Source organism: Rhododendron vialii, chromosome 5a, assembly GCF_030253575.1.
Source record: "Rhododendron vialii isolate Sample 1 chromosome 5a, ASM3025357v1".
In the NCBI taxonomy this organism is placed as follows: domain Eukaryota; kingdom Viridiplantae; phylum Streptophyta; class Magnoliopsida; order Ericales; family Ericaceae; genus Rhododendron; species Rhododendron vialii.
In genome coordinates, this window is record NC_080561.1 from 38,432,104 (window position 1) to 38,450,319 (window position 18,216).

General features: G+C 36.6%; 1 protein-coding gene across 1 annotated transcript; it reads right to left on the bottom strand.

Moving 5' to 3' along the window:
• Positions 1–9,592: 9,592 nt before the first annotated feature.
• Positions 9,593–11,558, bottom strand: LOC131326470 (aldehyde oxidase GLOX-like). The gene has a single exon (XM_058359261.1). The coding sequence runs from the start codon at positions 11,399–11,401 to the stop codon at positions 9,785–9,787; it is 1,617 nt and encodes a 538-aa protein (XP_058215244.1). The 5' UTR covers positions 11,402–11,558; the 3' UTR covers positions 9,593–9,784.
• Between the last annotated feature and the right edge of the window lie 6,658 nt (positions 11,559–18,216).

An 18,216-nucleotide genomic window follows, 5' to 3' on the forward strand; every position in this document is an offset into this window, starting at 1 on the left:
TTGGTTTATTAAGTTTTGTTGAGCAACTATGTTTGTTTATTGATCTTTTTAAACTATCATAATGCTAGGTGTAGATATAAACTACTGACTTAATAAATTAAAGACACTAAGTAATTAATTTACTGTATTCCTAGCTTATAGTAGGTATATGCTCTACTAACTGTGTTTATTCGTTTACCAAAGAAATATGTATATAATTGTCTTCTGTATACTAGCACTCTTTTTATTAACTTCATTCTAAAACCTAATAATTCACAAGTAGTACTATACATTAGTGAAAGTTTTATTTTATACTTTTGTTTGCTTATAAACTTTTTCTTTATCTAGTTAAATAAATTGATGATACTTTGTACATTTTTAATTGCTTCCTCCTAGTAGTTGCACCGAGCTTTGTCTCATTTGTTTCCATCCTTGATTTCTAACTTTCAATCTATAAAAATGTACTTTGACCGTTTAAAAAAATAAATTAATAAAAACAGTAAGATTTTATCATCCTTGTTTTGTTAATGGAAAATATTAGTAACTTCTATTTACTCTAACAAGGGCTTTATTTTACTTATAATAAAGTTGAGTTAATATTTACTCAACATATTATCATTACGTTAACATTTAACAAGGATAATTACTGTTTATCATTTTGAACAGTAAAAAGTAACAAAGGAAAAGAAAAAGATAAAATAAAGTCAGAACATAGACTTGGCCTAACTTCGGAACTAACTATATATAAGAATCGAATTTAGAACTATAGTTAATACAAGGGGCAAACTGTAATTTGAGAACATTATGCTTAAAACAAAGCGTGCATGCTACAGTGAATTTGTAAAAAAATAAAAATAGAGTTGTAATTGGTTTCTTCGGCTTGATTATGTGGTTTCGATTCCTTCGGCTATAGCTCATTTAAATCATCATACACGAACTAAATATACTTAGGAGAAAGTAGGGGAGCGATTGTCTTACCTTGGTTCTGGCCAAATAAGTGGTTAACGGGTTCAAACTGTTTCGGATGGCTTCGAAGAAATCGGAGTAGACTACGGACCAACGGGACGTTAAGGCTGACTTCGGGTAATCGAGGATTGGTGCGGAGATGCTCGGGTTGTGCTAGAGTTGGTATAGCGCAGATTTGTGTTCGGATGAGCGCAAAATTGGAACCCACTTCATATTCTCTCTCTAGACCTCCATGAAAGCTTGGAGCTTTCTCTCTCTATTTCTCTACTCATTTCCAGCAGTAGATGGTGTGTTACTGAATTTGTATTCTAATTTTTTGAAGAGAAAGAGAGGATACGTATAATTATTAGGGTGAGGGGAAAGTGGGGTGTAAGTTTGAAGGACAAAGATGGGGGTGGTACAGTGTGGGAGAGAAGTGGAGAGTTAGTTCGAATAGGATTCTGGTTAGGGTTTAGATAAGAATGATAAGAGATGAGTATGGATGAATGTATATCTAAAGTATATATCTCATATACATTTAAATGGGTAATATCAATTATACACGTTGGGTAATATCAATTATACACGTAATCACGTATTTTAATTATTTAATCTAATTAGTTATTGAAGTAAGAATTTAATATTATAAATTTGTATTAAAAAAATAGGGCTAAAATTCGGGTCGTTACAAAAAGTCTCCTCATGTCAATGGTTGACGCTTTTTGACCGTACCTACTAAGACTTTTACCCACGTTTATTTCACTATTGCTAGTGTCAGGAAAGCTGCGATTTCTTGCAGTGTCTATTAACATACTAAAATAGATCTACTGGAAAATAGAACCTAACGAAACAACCGCCGACACAGAATTTAAAATATTAAGTAGATAAAAAATGAATTTTTTTTTACTTACCAAAAAAATTTTTTTTTTGTAGTCAAACATAGGGGGCTAATTGAGCCAAACACAATATTGTTTATGCTTGGCTTGACTCCTTGCTACCAGTGTTCAAGCTTGGCTTAAGATTGAGAACTTTTTGAAACTAATTGTTCAAGCTTGGCTTGCGTTTGAAGTTTTGTGTTCGTGATAAGTTTGGCTTGGGTAGTAAAATATGCAAGTCAATCTCGAGCTTCTAAGCATAGGCACTTGAAGTTTGGAGCTTTCAAGTTTGATCTTAAGTTTAAACTCATTAAGTTCTAAAATGAAATGGGCAATTTAAGACCATAAAGAAGAACGAACATCATTAATGTAGGCCAAAAAAAAATTTATCAACATAAAATTCAGTTATACTAGTTACCATTCATCAAGTTAATTAAAAACCTCAAAGTAAAATCTTGTCTTAAAACCATCTTAAGCAAAATAAAGAAGACAAACTCTTAAGAATATGACTAAGTTCTAGGATGACATAATGATCCGGTTCTTCAATGATTCCATCTTTAAGTCTACATGATCCATCTGCAAAGAAAAGTGAAACAAAAAAAAGTTATTGACATGCAAAGCCGTTACTGAAGATTACTATTTCAAAAAATCTGCCCACACAGACAAAATATGCACAGATTTTGTTATGAGGCCCATCAATAGTCCCGCTTAAATGCATATGCACAGATTTTATTATGAGGCCCATCAATAGTCCCGCTTAAACGCGAGCCGTTCATTAAATATAAAATGTTTTTTCAAGGGTCGCCGAAGAAAATCAGCTCAATTCAACCACAATAAAATCTTTGCATGTTTTGTTTGCGTGGGTAGCTGTGCTCTTACTATTTAAGAGTTCAATGACTTAGGACGTGTTTGTTTACCCTACTTTTTCGCTTTTTGCATTTTGGTTATTGACTTTTTATGTAATGATCCGAATTTTCACGTCAATTTTTTTTATAAATATTTTATTATAATTCTTTTACTAAAAATTATTTTATCATTTATTAAAGTGTTTGTATTATTAATATTTAACTCTAGGAGCTAGCTATTTAAAACCCTTTGATATCGTATGATTTTTTTTTGGTATCTTGAACCATGATATCCTTGTACCCAACTATTATAGAACCCTAACCTTCGGTTTGTGATCCTAACAATCTAGGAAAGATACGGATGAATTTAGGAGAGATTTGATATAGATTTTTCCAAGATATCCCTAGATTTTATAAAGATAGGATTAGATTGGATTAGATTTTATTAGATATTATATAGATTTTATTAGATATTATTAGATAATATAATATATGATTAGATTACATAAGATTATTTTTAGATATTATAAAGATTTGATTTGATTCTTTAGATATGATCTAGATTATTCTTCTTACTAGTATAAATAGGTAAGCCTCACACCCATGCACATCACACCACACCTCCTCATTTCTTGTTTTCTTTGATTGAGTTTTAAGAGAGAGAAAAAAAAAGGTGAAAAAGAGTAGTCGAAAAAATAAGAGAAAATAGGGGAGGAGCCGAGGTGTTTTACGATAAACCGAATTCAATTGGTTTGGAGTAGTGGTACTCAGTTATGCATATGGTTCACAATATATTTGAGGTAATCCGGGGAGTATACGATATGCTTCCTACTTCCGGAATTCTTTCTTCACTCTCAATTTTGTACTCCTTTTGGTTATCTCGTGATATTTGTTCACTCCCGTGGAATATTGTTGGAAAGTGGAATAATTGGTATCGAATATGATGTTGTTGGCTGAGTACTATAGAATTGTTTAGTACAGGGATCGAGTGAACTCATGTACCAATAGCCTATCCAATAGCCAGAATGGGTCGAGGATGACTCGGTGAGGAAGGTATTGAGGGAGTGTCACTGGTCATGTACTAAGGAGAACATGGTATGAGGTCCCTTGTGATTGTTGCTTCAACTTGGTGTATCGTTTACTTCCCGGATAATTTCTTTTTCAGGTGTGGAGCCGGATGCTTGCTCGACCAAAGTGTGTCCTAGTAAAGAGTGCCCCAAGCGTAGGGCTAGGTCGGTTGCAGCATAATAAACTCGGAAGTCCGAGGTCGAATCCACAGGGAGCCAATGGAGCTAGGCCGGAGGTTTGATTTACGAAGGGTTTTTAGCGTTAGGACCGCCAACCTTTAGGTTCGGCTTTGAGACGGCCAACTTTTGAGTGATTGAAATTCTCTCTACCTCCTAACTTGATTGAAAATGAAGTTTGACTAGAAATTAAAAGCGGCAAGGTCTAGGGGTTTATTCCGCCCATAACTTAGGTCGTTCAATGCTTCTCTTCGATAACTCAAGTGAGAGTCATTGTCATTTGATCTCACTCGGAAGATTTAACCATGAAAATCAAGTTTAACTCATACAACAAGGTTTGGAGATGGAAAGGAACTCATTTAGGCATTTTATCAAACACCTAGAGTGACAGAGTTTCAAGAATGCCGTGTGCCAAGGAGACTTGTCGACACGGCATCAAAGAAGTTAACAACCCTAAGTTTAGACCAAAGATTAGAGTTCAACAAGTTCTTTGAGGCATTTTGGCAAACACTTAGAGTGACATAGCTCCAAGCATTATATGTGGCAAGAGATTAAGTCCTTGCCTACACATAATCAAAGAGGTTAACAACCCTAGGTTTTGTTACATAAAAATAGACTTAATTCATTCACAAACCACATTAAGTACAAGAAATGAAAGAAGCCATTAAACTACCCAAGTCACGAGATAGAAATCACCCCATGACCAAGCCTTTATCACTACTCAACCATAGAACAAGAATGAAGAACAAGCATAAAAAGATAAGTACGATTCATAGATAAAAACAAAAATAAACTTAAAATTACGAAAGATCTCAACCGTACCTATAACATTAATGAAGACGAAATACCTCAAAACCCAACTCTTCAATCTCCTTTGAAGAGAGATGAAGAGTTTGAGAGGAGAGGGAGGTAGAGAGAGAAGTTCCTAGGGCTGAAAATGAAAGATCCCCTCTCAAAATGAGGTTAAAAACTATATATAGCCCCAGACATTTGGGATACAAAAGTCTAAACTACTCCTGAAATGTCCAAAAGTCGGGCAAACTTCCAGGTGCTACGGGTAGGACCATTTTTGGGCTACCGGTAGTAGTCTCGTTTTGCAATTTTGACACAGCTTCTGATCACTGGCTACGGGTAGTACCATTTTGGGACTACGGGTAGTGGCTGAACAGATTTCTTTCTCCTTTGGTTCTTTAGCCGTTCCATGCCCTTTGGGCTTCCGTTGTCCCGCACACCCTCCAAAGCTACTGTTCATCATTCTTGGGACTCGGCGATGGAGTGCCAAGTGGCCTCGGGTGTACGGATACCCTTGGAATTGATCCATGGCATCAAAACACGCCTTATTTCCACCTTAAACTTGAAAACGCCAAAAACACACTTTTCGTGCAATATCGTTTAAATCAAGCAAGTTATGCACTTGTGTGTGACAAAAATGAGAGAGATAAGCCCTATTATTTACATTATAGAGGGCTTATCACCGGATTAGTGGAAATTGAATCGGGAGCATATAAGGATTAATTTCGGAGAGGTCTTGGAAGAGTTGATAATTTTGGAGTATCTAGAAAATTATTTAGAAGGCGGCTTAAGTTTATTTTGGTGATGTAATTTATTTATGGAGAAAATAGGGGCCTAGAAGCATTTGAAAATACAATGTATTTTGGAGTTTATTTTTAGAAAATAGTGGGGCGTTACATTTTAAATTTCGGTCAGGATGTGTTTTGAATATGATAGAGTGTTTATGAGATATGTGCATAATGTATTTTGGAACTAGATTAGTGTTTAGTAAATGAATGATGAAAATAAATGAGGGGATATTTTTTTTTTATCAATGTTAATTGCCCTTAGTACCAAACTCCTTTATTCTCATCTTAAAGTATAAAAAAAACGTGATAACTTAGTATTTTCCCCAAACAAAAAATTGCAAGCAAACAAAAAATAGTGCGTAACGAATAAGAAAAGAAAGAACACAAGATATATGTGAAAAACCTTAACGTGAGGAAAAACCACGGGAGCCACACCAGTCTACTATGAAATCGAATCAAGAGTATAAGTCTTCTCGCAATCTCTCTGAGACCTGCATTTTCTCAGTGTAAAATAGGTCGGCTCTTATGTGGAAATTACACCACAAATCCTTAAAATACCATTTTCGCTGCAGTTCGGGGGCGGGGCCCCCACACCCCCGGGTTAAACCGCTACTGAAAGTTGTCTGCACCCCTAACACCTGTAACTCTCAAAGAAGCACCAAACAGATATTTAGGGATAAATCTCGGATAGAACCCGAAAGGGAGACAAAAACCCTAGATAGAACCCAAAAAGATGAACAAATTTTCCTAATATCTAAGCCCTTGAACACTACAAGAAAAAGTATGTTTAGTGACGAAAAAGTGGCGACAAAATTTAATTTCGTCGCTAAATGAGTATATTTGGCGACAAAAAAATAAATTCGTCACTGTTTTGATAACTTCCTTGACGAAATTATTTTGTCACCAATTATAACTATTTAGCGACGAAAAATATATTTTTGTCACCAAAGGCTCCTATTTGGCGACGAAATAAAATTTTCGTCGCCAAAAGAGTAAAAAAGGAGACGAAATTATTTTTTGTCGCCAAAGATAACTATTCGGTGACGGAAAAAATATTTTGTCACCAAATGAACCAATTTGGTGACGAAAATTATTTTCGTCTTCTTTTTACGTTTTCAGTGACGAAAAATTTATCTTTTGGTGACGAAATTTATGAATTACGCTTTGTCACCAAGTATATTTCTGGCATAACTCTTTGCTCAGAAGTCCGATTGAGATAATCTAAATTGGGTTTGAACAATAACATAAAGAGCTACGACTTTCATGTTTATTAAAATTGCTAATTTTAATGTTTAATAGTTCAAAATGGCGTTCAAAATATATTTTAATGTTCAATGTATGTGTTATATATTAGATATTTCAAATATATGCTGAAAAGTTTGTGTTGTGTAGTTGGTTAAAGCTTGCATGCAAAACTTAGGAGACTCGGGTTCGAAACCCCGTAGGAGCAAGAAAATGAGATTTTTTTCACATATAAGAATATCTTTCGCGACGAAAAATTTCGTCACCGATGGGTCACCTTTGACGAGCCAAAGGGAATAATTTGTGATGAAATTTTTTGTCATCAAAAAAGCACAATAGGTGACGAAGAAAATTTCGTCAGCAAGTCATTTTTCCGTGACGAAATTTTTCGTCACCAAAAGGCACTATAGGTGACGAAAAATAGATTTCGTCACCAGGTAGGAATCCTCGACAACCTTTAGTCGACAAATTTTTTTTCGTCACCTATATTATTTGTGACGAAAAACATACAATTTGCGACGATTTTCATTCGTCACCCAATGCAATTTTTCTTGTAGTGGAATAATTGACTACAACCCCAGCAGCCCCAAGGCTACTATTTATAAGAAAGTACAGAAAAACAAAATCCTAGGCCTCTATAGATGACAACTTAATTATGTCTATTTATAGAGATGCTCAACTTTTTATAGATGACAACTTAATTATATATGTCTATTTATAGATGCTAAACTTTTTATAGATTCATACCATATCTTAGAAGGCCATTTCTTCAAAAACTAACATTTCTTTTGAATATACAAGTGTGTGATTTTTAGAAAACTCCACGGTACAATAATCAATCAACGGAACTAAAAGAATTGGACAAGTACATTTTTCCTCATCTTTTTGCCAATACATGAGTGAAACTAAATCTTAATTCAACAAATGCGTTTTGTAAACACTTTCAGAACAAGTTCTTCATTAGAGACGCTAAATGCTTAAACCTGAGTTTTTGTTTTTATACTTCAATCTGAATTTTGTTATTAATCAAGCCAAACTAAATGTATAATCTGCTTCACACATAGGTGAAAGAAGCGACATGCAGCCGACATCTGAAATAGTTCAATCACAAAGGGATACTCGAAGACTAATTGGTGTGTCAAATCTAAATATGAACGCACCAAATGGTAAGCAGCATAAACTATAAGTTACTACTGGAATATATCTTTAGCCATTAAGACTATATTGATATGGAGTAAGTTGGTTACAAGCAACAAGTATGGGTATACCTAAAGCTGACAAATAGGCGAGTTTGTTTGGGTTTGAACATGTTAAAAGGGGTCATGTTTTGAATATTTATGGTTGGGTTAATTAAAGCATCTCCGTCCTTTGCCCAAAATCTTACCAAAATTTGAGTAGAAATATTTGAAAAAACTCTACTAATTGGATAGGAGCATCTCCAATGGCAAAATACAATCTGTAACCAAAAAAGGATTACAATGGCAACATGGTACATAAAAGGGATAAAAGTGAGCCTTGAAAAAAAAAAAGGTAAAGAAAATGAATCAAGGCTTGAAGTTTCTCATAATGGGGTAGAGGGGGTAGAGAAATGGGCAAAACTAAAAAAGGATTACAATGGCAACATGGTACATAAAAGGGATAAAAGTGAGCCTTGAAAAAAAGGGTAAAGAAAATGGATCAAGGCTTGAAGTTTCTCATAATGGGGTAGAGGGGGTAGAGAATTGGGTCCGTCATTGGAGAAGAATTTTTTTTCCTTTTATCCAAAAGAGAAATTGGGAAAGATTGGAGATGCTTTTAGTAATGGATTAACATTACATGGGTTAAGCGAGTTGAGTATAAACCGAAAAACCCAAATGTAGATATATATTTTTATTTAAAAAAAGAGATAAATATATTGTTGTTCTCCTTTCATAGACAAATGAACTAAATAACCCTCAAACTCTCACGCTGATACATAACCAAAACACCCCTACAATATTATACAACGTGCCCAAAATATCGCTATACTTAAATAGAAATTTAGACGTGTGTTAAATGTGTGCCTAAATTAAAGTAGCCTCCCTCATTTACTTTTTGTGTTGCAGAACCTTATTTTTGTAATGTAATTTTATTTTCACCTTCGAAACCGTGCATAGCACGGGTCTTTGCTAGTACATAAAGTAAAAGAATTGGTTACTAATTAATTAATTCCCTCCTCGCCAATCAAACAAAGTATGGGCCGAACTTGAAAGTATATTGGATTGCTTTTACTGTAACATATTTTCTGATTTCATATCCTGATACACATGGGCCTAATAGGCATACTCAACGAATAAAGCTTCTCCGGCATCTTAGCTTGATTGCACTTCGTAGTTCAGGGGATTTGTGCTTATTTAGGACTCACCTCCAAAGCTCGGTGTCGATTAAGCTTGTAGGTTCCGGAGAAGAACATATGTACAAAAACTTGCTGATGTTTCTTAATTTGTATCCTTTGCATCCCTTGAGACTATTAGTTCTGTTGGAGAGAGAGAGAGAGAGAGAGAGAGAGAGAGTTATCATTTTAATTCATAAGGGCATAACGGAGGTTCTTGCAATAAAAGGATGGAGACTTAATTGGTGATGATGTCATGGATATCAACTTAATTAGGGTCTGGAAACAGGACGAATATTTAATTTTCTCTTGATATAATTAGCAAATTATGGCCGTATATACAATAACAGATCATATAATCTTTCATTCATATATATCCACGTTAAAAGGGAAGATATTCAAACTAGAGCTGAGCTTTTTATAGATTGCATACAAAATCTTAGAAGGCCATTTCTTGAATTATTAACATTTCTTTTTAATACGCAGGTGTTAGATTTTTTTAGAAAAGTCCGTGGTACAATAATCAATGAACTAGCAACGAAACAAAAAGAATTGGACAAGTACCACTTTTCTTTATCGTTTTGCTTATACATGAAGAAAATCAAATCTTGACAACAAACGTGTTTAATGAACACTTTCAGGAATTTTTTTATAAAACATAATGTAACAGACAACATAAATAAGTTTTCATTAAAAGAAACAAATAAAAACCAACATTTGGAAATTAGGAGATAGGGACCCAAACAGCAACACTTGGCACTCCCTCGTTAACCACAAACATCATATAATACCCTGGCGGCACCACCTTCGCATTGGGTGGAGCCTGAAACACAATCCTATACTGTCCATTAGATTCCGTAACAGGGCGGGCGATATTCATCTTTACTAATCTCTGCCCCTGTGAAAACGAATGCGTGGAGTAAGGCGCACTTGCAAAATTCACCTCCCAATTTCCCGTTGCGGTTGACGGCACCGTTACATACACATTGTAAAGCGTCGACCCATATTGCACCGACTTTGGCGCCTTTGCTATCACTGGCCTCAAATCCGAGTTGCCTGCTGATAAATAATCTGGTGAGAACGCCTCAATTCTCAATTCCGTGGGGAAAGGCTGAACCCACGTGTATGCCCAATGCGTGTTACTTCCAGCAACCAAAATTCTCCCGTCGGGCAATAAATTTGCGGTCGAGTGGTACATTCTAGGAATTGTAGTGGGGTTTAGGGTCGTAAAGCGAGAGCCCAAAGGTTGGTCGGGTTTGTATAGAAATGGGTTCAAACACGGGTTAGTTGCCAATCCAAACCCTTGCGACCCTGCTTGAGCCCCGTTGATGATTACAACGTCTCCTGTTGGTAGCATCACCATTTCTCCCATGTTCCGATCAAGCGGCATGGTATCCATCTCCCAAGTAGGTACGGAATTAGTTGGCACGATCCGCCCACAACTATTTTGGGCCGGTAGATTCACACTATTATTCTGGTAGGCGTCGTATTGGGCCCCACCGCAAATGACGATAGTTGCTGTGGAATAGTTCCCTTCCAATGCCAGCATGACAGAGGATCCTGCAGACGGATAGTTACGTGGGCCCCCCGACAGCTGAGGATAAGTTGTCACAATCTTGTTTGCATTGTAATCGTATAGCACGGCTTGAGTGTTAGCAAATATAAACAGATCTCCGCTGGGGAGAAGGTGAACGTAGGGATACAGGTTATCTCCTTCGTTGTCTGCCACATTGCCAATGAACGGGAAATTGACCGCGCCGTTGCCTGTCGGTGGGTAATACTCCAAGCTGCTGACGCTGATCCCCCCGACTATTATGATAGTACCGTCGGGGAGTATCTGATTCGTAGCATACCAACGCCCTTGGGACAACGTGGCATTTGAAAGCTCAACCCAATCGCAGGAGCCAGTGTTTATGCAAGGGACGAATGTTCGGAACTTGGTGTTGCCGTCGTTCCAGCCGCCAGATTGGAGGAGGGTGCCGTCAGAGAGGAATTGGCCCGAGGAGCACCACGTGTCGGTTTGGATCGTGAGGGGACGGATTGTGTTGGTTTTGAGGTCGAGGAGAGCAGAGTGGGCGGTGCAATCGGTCGTTAAAGCCAGGTCGTTCGGGTCGTTGCGGCATTGCTGGACGCCGTTAACGACTGGGAGCGATAAATTGGACGCGCCGGTGTCCGTCCGGTCGAGGAGGACTACGGTGTTCCAATGTGTGACGGCGGCGTGCATGGCGGCGATGCCAGCGTCTGGCACAATGACTTCCCAGGTGCCCCCCTGGGCACGTGTTCCGACAATTGCGAGGGCGAAGCAGAGGATTTGTAGATAGAAGGAAATGGGAGCGGCCATCGTACTGAAATTAAGCGAGAGAATGTTCACTGTTTAGTTGTGTGTCTCTACCCGTTACTTGAACTGTGGTATATATAGGGAAGAAGAAGAGACTGCAGGAATGTCAAATGTTGAGTTGGGAAAAAACTATCAATTAGTTGCCCAACGCTTTGACAGAGACCCACAAACAGTTGCCACCCTGTCCTCCTCCTCCTCCTTCTTCTTCGCCATGGTTTTTCTAATCGTCTGCGTTCTTGTTCTTATCCTTCTCGGACCAATTAAGTTAATTTACATTCTTGGGAGTAATATTCAACCACTAGAATGATTCTAGCTGAACTCGGCGGGGAATGATTGTTTGTTTAATTTGTTTCCGCGTAATTTCTGGTGGATATATGATTTTCAGTTTGGCCATGGAATAATTCTGTTGTCATGTCGGTTAAATGTAATAATGGAAACCAAATCTAAATAAGCAAAGTGGCTAAACAAGGGAAGGGTTTTTTTTTTTTCACTTTCTATATTCAATTTTTTTTTTGTATTTATTAGTTTTGCGTTGACTTTTGTGTGGATTATTGTGTTATTATGACGAGAGAAATTTAAAAAGTAAAAAATTAACATCGAATGAGAATAAATTATATACCCTAACAGTATAAACATTTGTTTTCTCCAAATCAATTACGTTGCACTATGTCGTCAAAACAGTGTCTCAATTAATAGAACATGACAACTTGGCGCTATGTAATTGAATTAGAGGAAACAAATGTTTCGACCGCCGGTATAAATAATTTAATTGTTCAGGTTCTCCCCATTTGTCTTGGGGAAATTATGGTCTGTATGTTAGTTTGTTATGATTGGTTGTTTTGGTTGGCTTCTCGATCGCCAACTTCTTCCCTTTCCTTTGGTAGCAGGCGGTATATGATTGTCCTCAACTTAGGTGCCAACATAGTTGGGATGTAAGTCGTTGGTTGTGATGCCTTTTTATCCCGTTTCCTTTTAAACTATGTAACTTTGGATCGTTGATTAATAAATTTTTTCATTGCTGATAAATAAAAAAATCGAGACCCAAGATTTTTTTGAACAAATATGAAAAAATTGGCTTATTTTTGTCTTTATTAAAAAAATTGGGTTTCGATCGTAATTTTTTACTACTTTTAAAATTCATCTGGTAATGATGATGCAATAATCTAAAAAAATGATGAAAAAATAATAAATGCAAAAAAAAAAAGAACAAAAAATAGTCCAAATGGATTATTTATCCAAAAGACCCCTAATTAACCACAATCTCTTTTGTTTTTTTCTTCTTATTCTTCAATTCTAGTTCGTGATTGTGATAAACGTGTAGAGGATAAATTCTACTCCAGTACTCTATTTTATCATACTAAATACAACTACCGGATAATAGAACCTAGCGAAACAACGGCTGTCGTTAAGTAGACAAAAATTTAATTTAATTTTTTTGGGGTCAAACATGAGAATTGATGTAAATTCTGCCAACGAAGATGATACCTATGGCGTACCATGGTTTTTTCGTTTGAATCACATTATACAATTACAGAACTATGGCCATATATAATATAATAGTAGATGAGGATACATACATATATGAGTCCTCTTCAAGTAAGGGCATCCTCATTTTAAATAAAATACGGACGTCCCATTTTCTTATATTTTCCAATCAAATTTCGATGATTCGAGCTGCTCAATGTGTTCAGAACGTGATTTTAAGGGTACCCTTTAGAAATCAGTAAAAAAAATGACCGGAAATGGCTTGATTTGAACAGTTTTCATTTTAATCTTTCGATAAAATACAAACAAAAACTGCTCGGATCAATTCCTTTCCGGTCTTTTTTATTTTTTACTGATTTCTTGCGGGTACCTTAAAATCACATTATGAACATATTGAGTGGCTCGGATCATCTCAAATTTGTTGGGAAAGGGATGTCCGTAACTTAATACGGTAAGGGCGCCCTTACTTGAAGTTTTATGTGTATATCTATATCTATATAATAAAACAGCTCAGTATTTGAATCATATGTACATAAATCTAACGGCCCAAACTATCCCTTATAATCCTACAGCTGAGAAGAGTCCTAGGGCTAGAAAATCTTATTTTCAATCTTCTCTAACATTTTCTATTCCAATTCTCTTTTGTTATGGAAAGATAGAAAGCAATAAAATTTCATTACCCAAAAAAGAGACGGATTTTGAAATAAGAGAAGTAATTTTTGAAACTTTAGCACACTCTCTCTCTCTCTCCGAAACAAGGCGAAATCTTCTTTAAATTTCATGTATAAAATTAGTGCAAGGTAGATTGTAAACTAAATAAAAGGGTAAGAAATATTTTTGTTTATCGGTTGATCAATTTCAATTTTTTTGGTGTGTGTGTTTTTTTTGTAAACTAAACAAAAGGGTAAAAAAATTCTTCCCATATAATTTATTTTCGTTGGCAGGGGTGGTTAATAGTTTCGCAATTCATTTCAGTTGTGTTCAAAACGTATTGCGCCGTGCTTTCAGGCACGGACAAACTCTAGTATATATACACGCACATATATTTATCAGAAGTATTAATTATGAATTGACCAGAGGTTAAGAGGACATGTTGATATACGATGCCTGTTTCTTAATTGGGAGTAAAAGAAAAATTGACTATCCATGTGCGTCGAGCGCTTTTGGACATATAAAAATTGTGTGCTTGGGTACATATGCATCGAACTGCTTCAAATTCAATTGTGATTGAAATTGTGTTCAAAATGTGTGTGCGAGAAGCCGAGACTTTACGTTATCTCTACGGCTTCGGATTAGTCTTTCCGTCGTAGTTATTGGATGTTTGTTACCGGGATACTCTCTCTCTCTCTCTCTCTCTCTCTCTCTCTCTCATAATCTTAGATCTCTGTTGTCTCCCATAATTTATCTCCTGGATAATTTCTTGCATGCTTTCTTTGTTCTATCACTATGTTGTTTCCGTTTTTTTTTTTTTTTAGGAAACATAAACTTATATTAACGACTAAACAAATACAAAGAACACAAAAGGTCCCATTAGACAAGAAAAACAAAATACCGAAAGGAAAAAGGAAAAAAAAACCTGCAGCGCATCGGAACCCACAAATCTACACGTCTCAGTGGGTTGAAAAATCATTATCTGCATCAAGCGGTAGCCTGGTCACGTCGGAGTCGAGCTGCAATGACGACATTACCTTTGCTGTTGGAGAGCCCAAGAGTCCGTCATAAAAATTGATCGAAGCTAAGAGCCAAAAACCCAGACCTGGTTCCCTAGATCTGGGTCCCCAATGTCCAAAATGATAGGGAGAATGAGAGAGAGTCTCAGTCATCTCTCAACCATAGAGGTAGAAGAGGAGAGGGGAGGGTTTGGAACTATAGGGGGATTGAGAAGGGAAAGAAGTAGGAAGAGAACTAGTAAAAGAGGGGAGGAACCCTCCCCCCAAACTCTCTCATCTCTCTCTCTCCTAGACTCTTCACTTCTTCCATTTGACAATTAGTGTTTTCTTTCTTTTAGTTTGCCTGGTTGATTGGTTAGTTTTCCTGTTTTGCTTTGGATTTGTGAGTGGCATATGATTGTTGATGGTTAGAGTGCCAATCTCGTTGGAACGCTAATTTATCATTGCGATGTTGTATGCCATCGGCTTTTTAGCATTGTATCTCGTATTTCGTATAACTGTTGTACTCTTTTGGTTGGATTAATAATATGATCGCCTTTATGCCGTTAAAAAAAAAAAAATTACTGACAAATTTTGGTGCATAGTTACCAAAAAGTGGAGTACCAAAATCATTTTCATATCATCTACTGCGCACAAAACAAATCGAGTAAAGAAATATCCTCCTCGTAAATAATACGCTTAACAAACAATAAGTATGAGCAAATTATGTTAATTAGGTAGCAATTACTCATTAACTGTCCCATTTTAATTATGCAGTTTCTAATTTTCTTTCTTTACACAATTGGGTACAGAAGATGTCACGTGAGTACGTAACTGGTTAATCGGTGGTATAAAAAATGGAGTTTTATTAGGTATCCCGATCAAGTGGTTCATGTAATAAGAATTTAAAGGCATTAGTAGTGTCCCATTTTATATTACATTATTTCTTGGATCAGCGTCCTCTCTATTCGACTTATGGAATGGATCAGCGTGTCGGTCTGTGTTTCGTCAGTGTCCATAGAATTACCAAACGTTAATTAGGACCTCTTTAAATAGGTCAAACCGGCATAGAATTATGGGCCGAACTTGAAAGATTGGATTGCTTTTACTGTAATAACATTTCTGATTTCATATCCTGATACACATGGGCCTAACATATTTTTGCTTAGAGTAGATTAACTTGTAGGTTCCGTGGAGTAGAGCATATGTAAAAAAAAACTTAGCTGATCTTTCTTTGTATCCTTTGCATCCCCTGAGACAATTTAGTTCTATTGGAGAGAGAGAGAGAGAGAGAGAGAGAGAGAGAGAGAGAGAGAGAGAGAGAGAGAGAGAGAGAGAGAGAGAGAGAGAGAGAGAGAGAGAGAGAGAGATTTTTTACTTTTTTTTTGTCTTTATTCAAAAAAATTAGGTTTTGATCGAAATTTTTTACTTTTTAGATTTCTTTCGTCATGACGAAGCAATAATCCCCAAAAAATTGATGATAAGCCAAGTGATACGAAAAAAATTTGAATAAGATCAAAAAATAAGCCACTGCGACTTATTTGTCTAAACAGGCCTTTAATTGGTGATGATGTCATGGATATCAACTTTATTAATTAGGGGCTGGAAACAGGATGTTTTCTCTTGACATGATTAGCAAATTATTGCCGTATATACAATAACAGATCATATAATCTTTCATTCATATCCATGTTAAAAGGGAAGATATTGTTGGTCTAATTTAAAATTTTACTCTAATAGAAGACGAGGAAAGCATGTATTTATGTGTAATTTTTATACTCTTTAATACAAATTCACACACTCACTATTGTCAGCATATTTGGCTGATTTTAGAATTTTTCATATTTAAATTAGATATATTTGATTAGATTTTGGTATATTAAATTTCAGATACATGTGATCATATCACGTGGGTTTCTAAGAGCATCTCCAATGGGAGATGTCGAAGCTGAGGTGGACAATCAAACGGCTAGTTTTGGCATTAAGTTGCCATCCAACCATGATGTCTTCTATCATGCCAAAAGTGACATGGCTTTGAAGTGAGGTGACGTGGCTTTGAAGGGAAGTCTCAACTTGTCAACTTTGACATCAACATCTAGATTGTCAATTTTCAAAAATTGACCATAAGCTTTCAATAATTTGACATAAGAGTTGGAGAGGGGGAGCGTGATGTCAAATTGAAGATGACAAATTGCCACATCAGCGTTCAAAATAATTTGACATCTCCATTTTTGACCACTCCTGTTGGAGATGCTCTATGCTCCAACGGGAGATGTCAAAGCTGAGGTGGACAATCAAATGACTAGTTTTGGCATTAAGTCACCATCCAACCACGATACCTTCTATCATACTAAAAGTGACATGGCTTTAAAGGGATGTGACGTGGTTTTGAAGATAAGTCTCAACTTGTCAATTTTGACATCAACGTTCTAGATTGCTAATTTTCAAAAATTGACCATAAACTTTCAAAGTAATTTGACATAAGGGTTAGAGAGAGAGAGAGAGCTTAATGTCAAATTAAAGATGTCAAATTGTCACATAAGCCTTCAATATAATTTGACATCTCCACTTTTAACCTCTTTGATCGGAGATGCTCTAAGTGAAAATGTTGTTAGAGATTATTAAGGGTGGTTGAAGCCACTATAGACTTGGTCTCCTCTTCTCCTAATATTTCTCCTAAAAAATAGAGGAGTATCGTTACCGTATTTTCTATATATATACTCGTATGCCTATGTAGCTAGAGATATAGGGCCTGTTTGATAAAACTAAAAACTAAAACTTAATACTGAAAAATTAAGTACTGAAAGCTAAATGCTGAATTTTTTAAGCTGAAAAGCTGTTTGGTAAACATATTAAGTACTGAATTAAAAAAATAATAAATTAATTTTAGTTCTGATTCTTTCTTAATTTACTAATGGTCACTATATACTTATAATAATGGTGGAATGATGATTGTGGTGGTGGTGTGGTGTTGGTGGTGATGGTGTGGTGGCAGTGGTGGTGGTGGTGTTGGAGTGCTGGCGATAGTGGTATAATGGTAGTGGTGGAGTGATGGTGATGTAACGGTGGCAGTGAGTGGTGGCAGTGGTGGTGCAATGGTGGCGGTGGCGGTGGAGTGATGGTATAATGGTGACAATGAGTGATGTCGGTGGAGTGATAGTTGTGCAATGGTGGTGGTGTTGGAGTGCTGGCGATAGTGGTATAATGGTAGTGGTGGAGTGATGGTGATGTAACAGTGGCAGTGGTGGTGCAATGGTGGCGGTGGCGGTGGCGGTGGAGTGATGGTATAATGGTGACAATGGGTGATGTCGGTGGAGTGATAGTTGTGCAATGGTAGTATTGTGGTGGCGGCGGCGACGGTGTGGTAGTGGTGGTCGTAGTGTGGTAATGGTGGTGGCAATGATGGAATGATAGGGGAGTGATGGTGGTGGTGGAGAAGTGGTGGTGAAGTGGTTGTGGTGGTGGTGGTGGAGTGGTGGTGGGAGTGATGGTGGTGGTGGAGTGGTGGTGATGGTGGCGAAGTGGTGGTGGTAGTGGTGATGGTGGCGAAGTGGTGATAGTATGGTGATTAAATGCAAGTACACAAGAATTCAGCCAATGCTACTTAATTTTTTTTTAAACTTTTTAGCCTATATTTTAAGTAATACTTAATTTGCTAAGCAATGTAAAATGTCGTTATCAAAC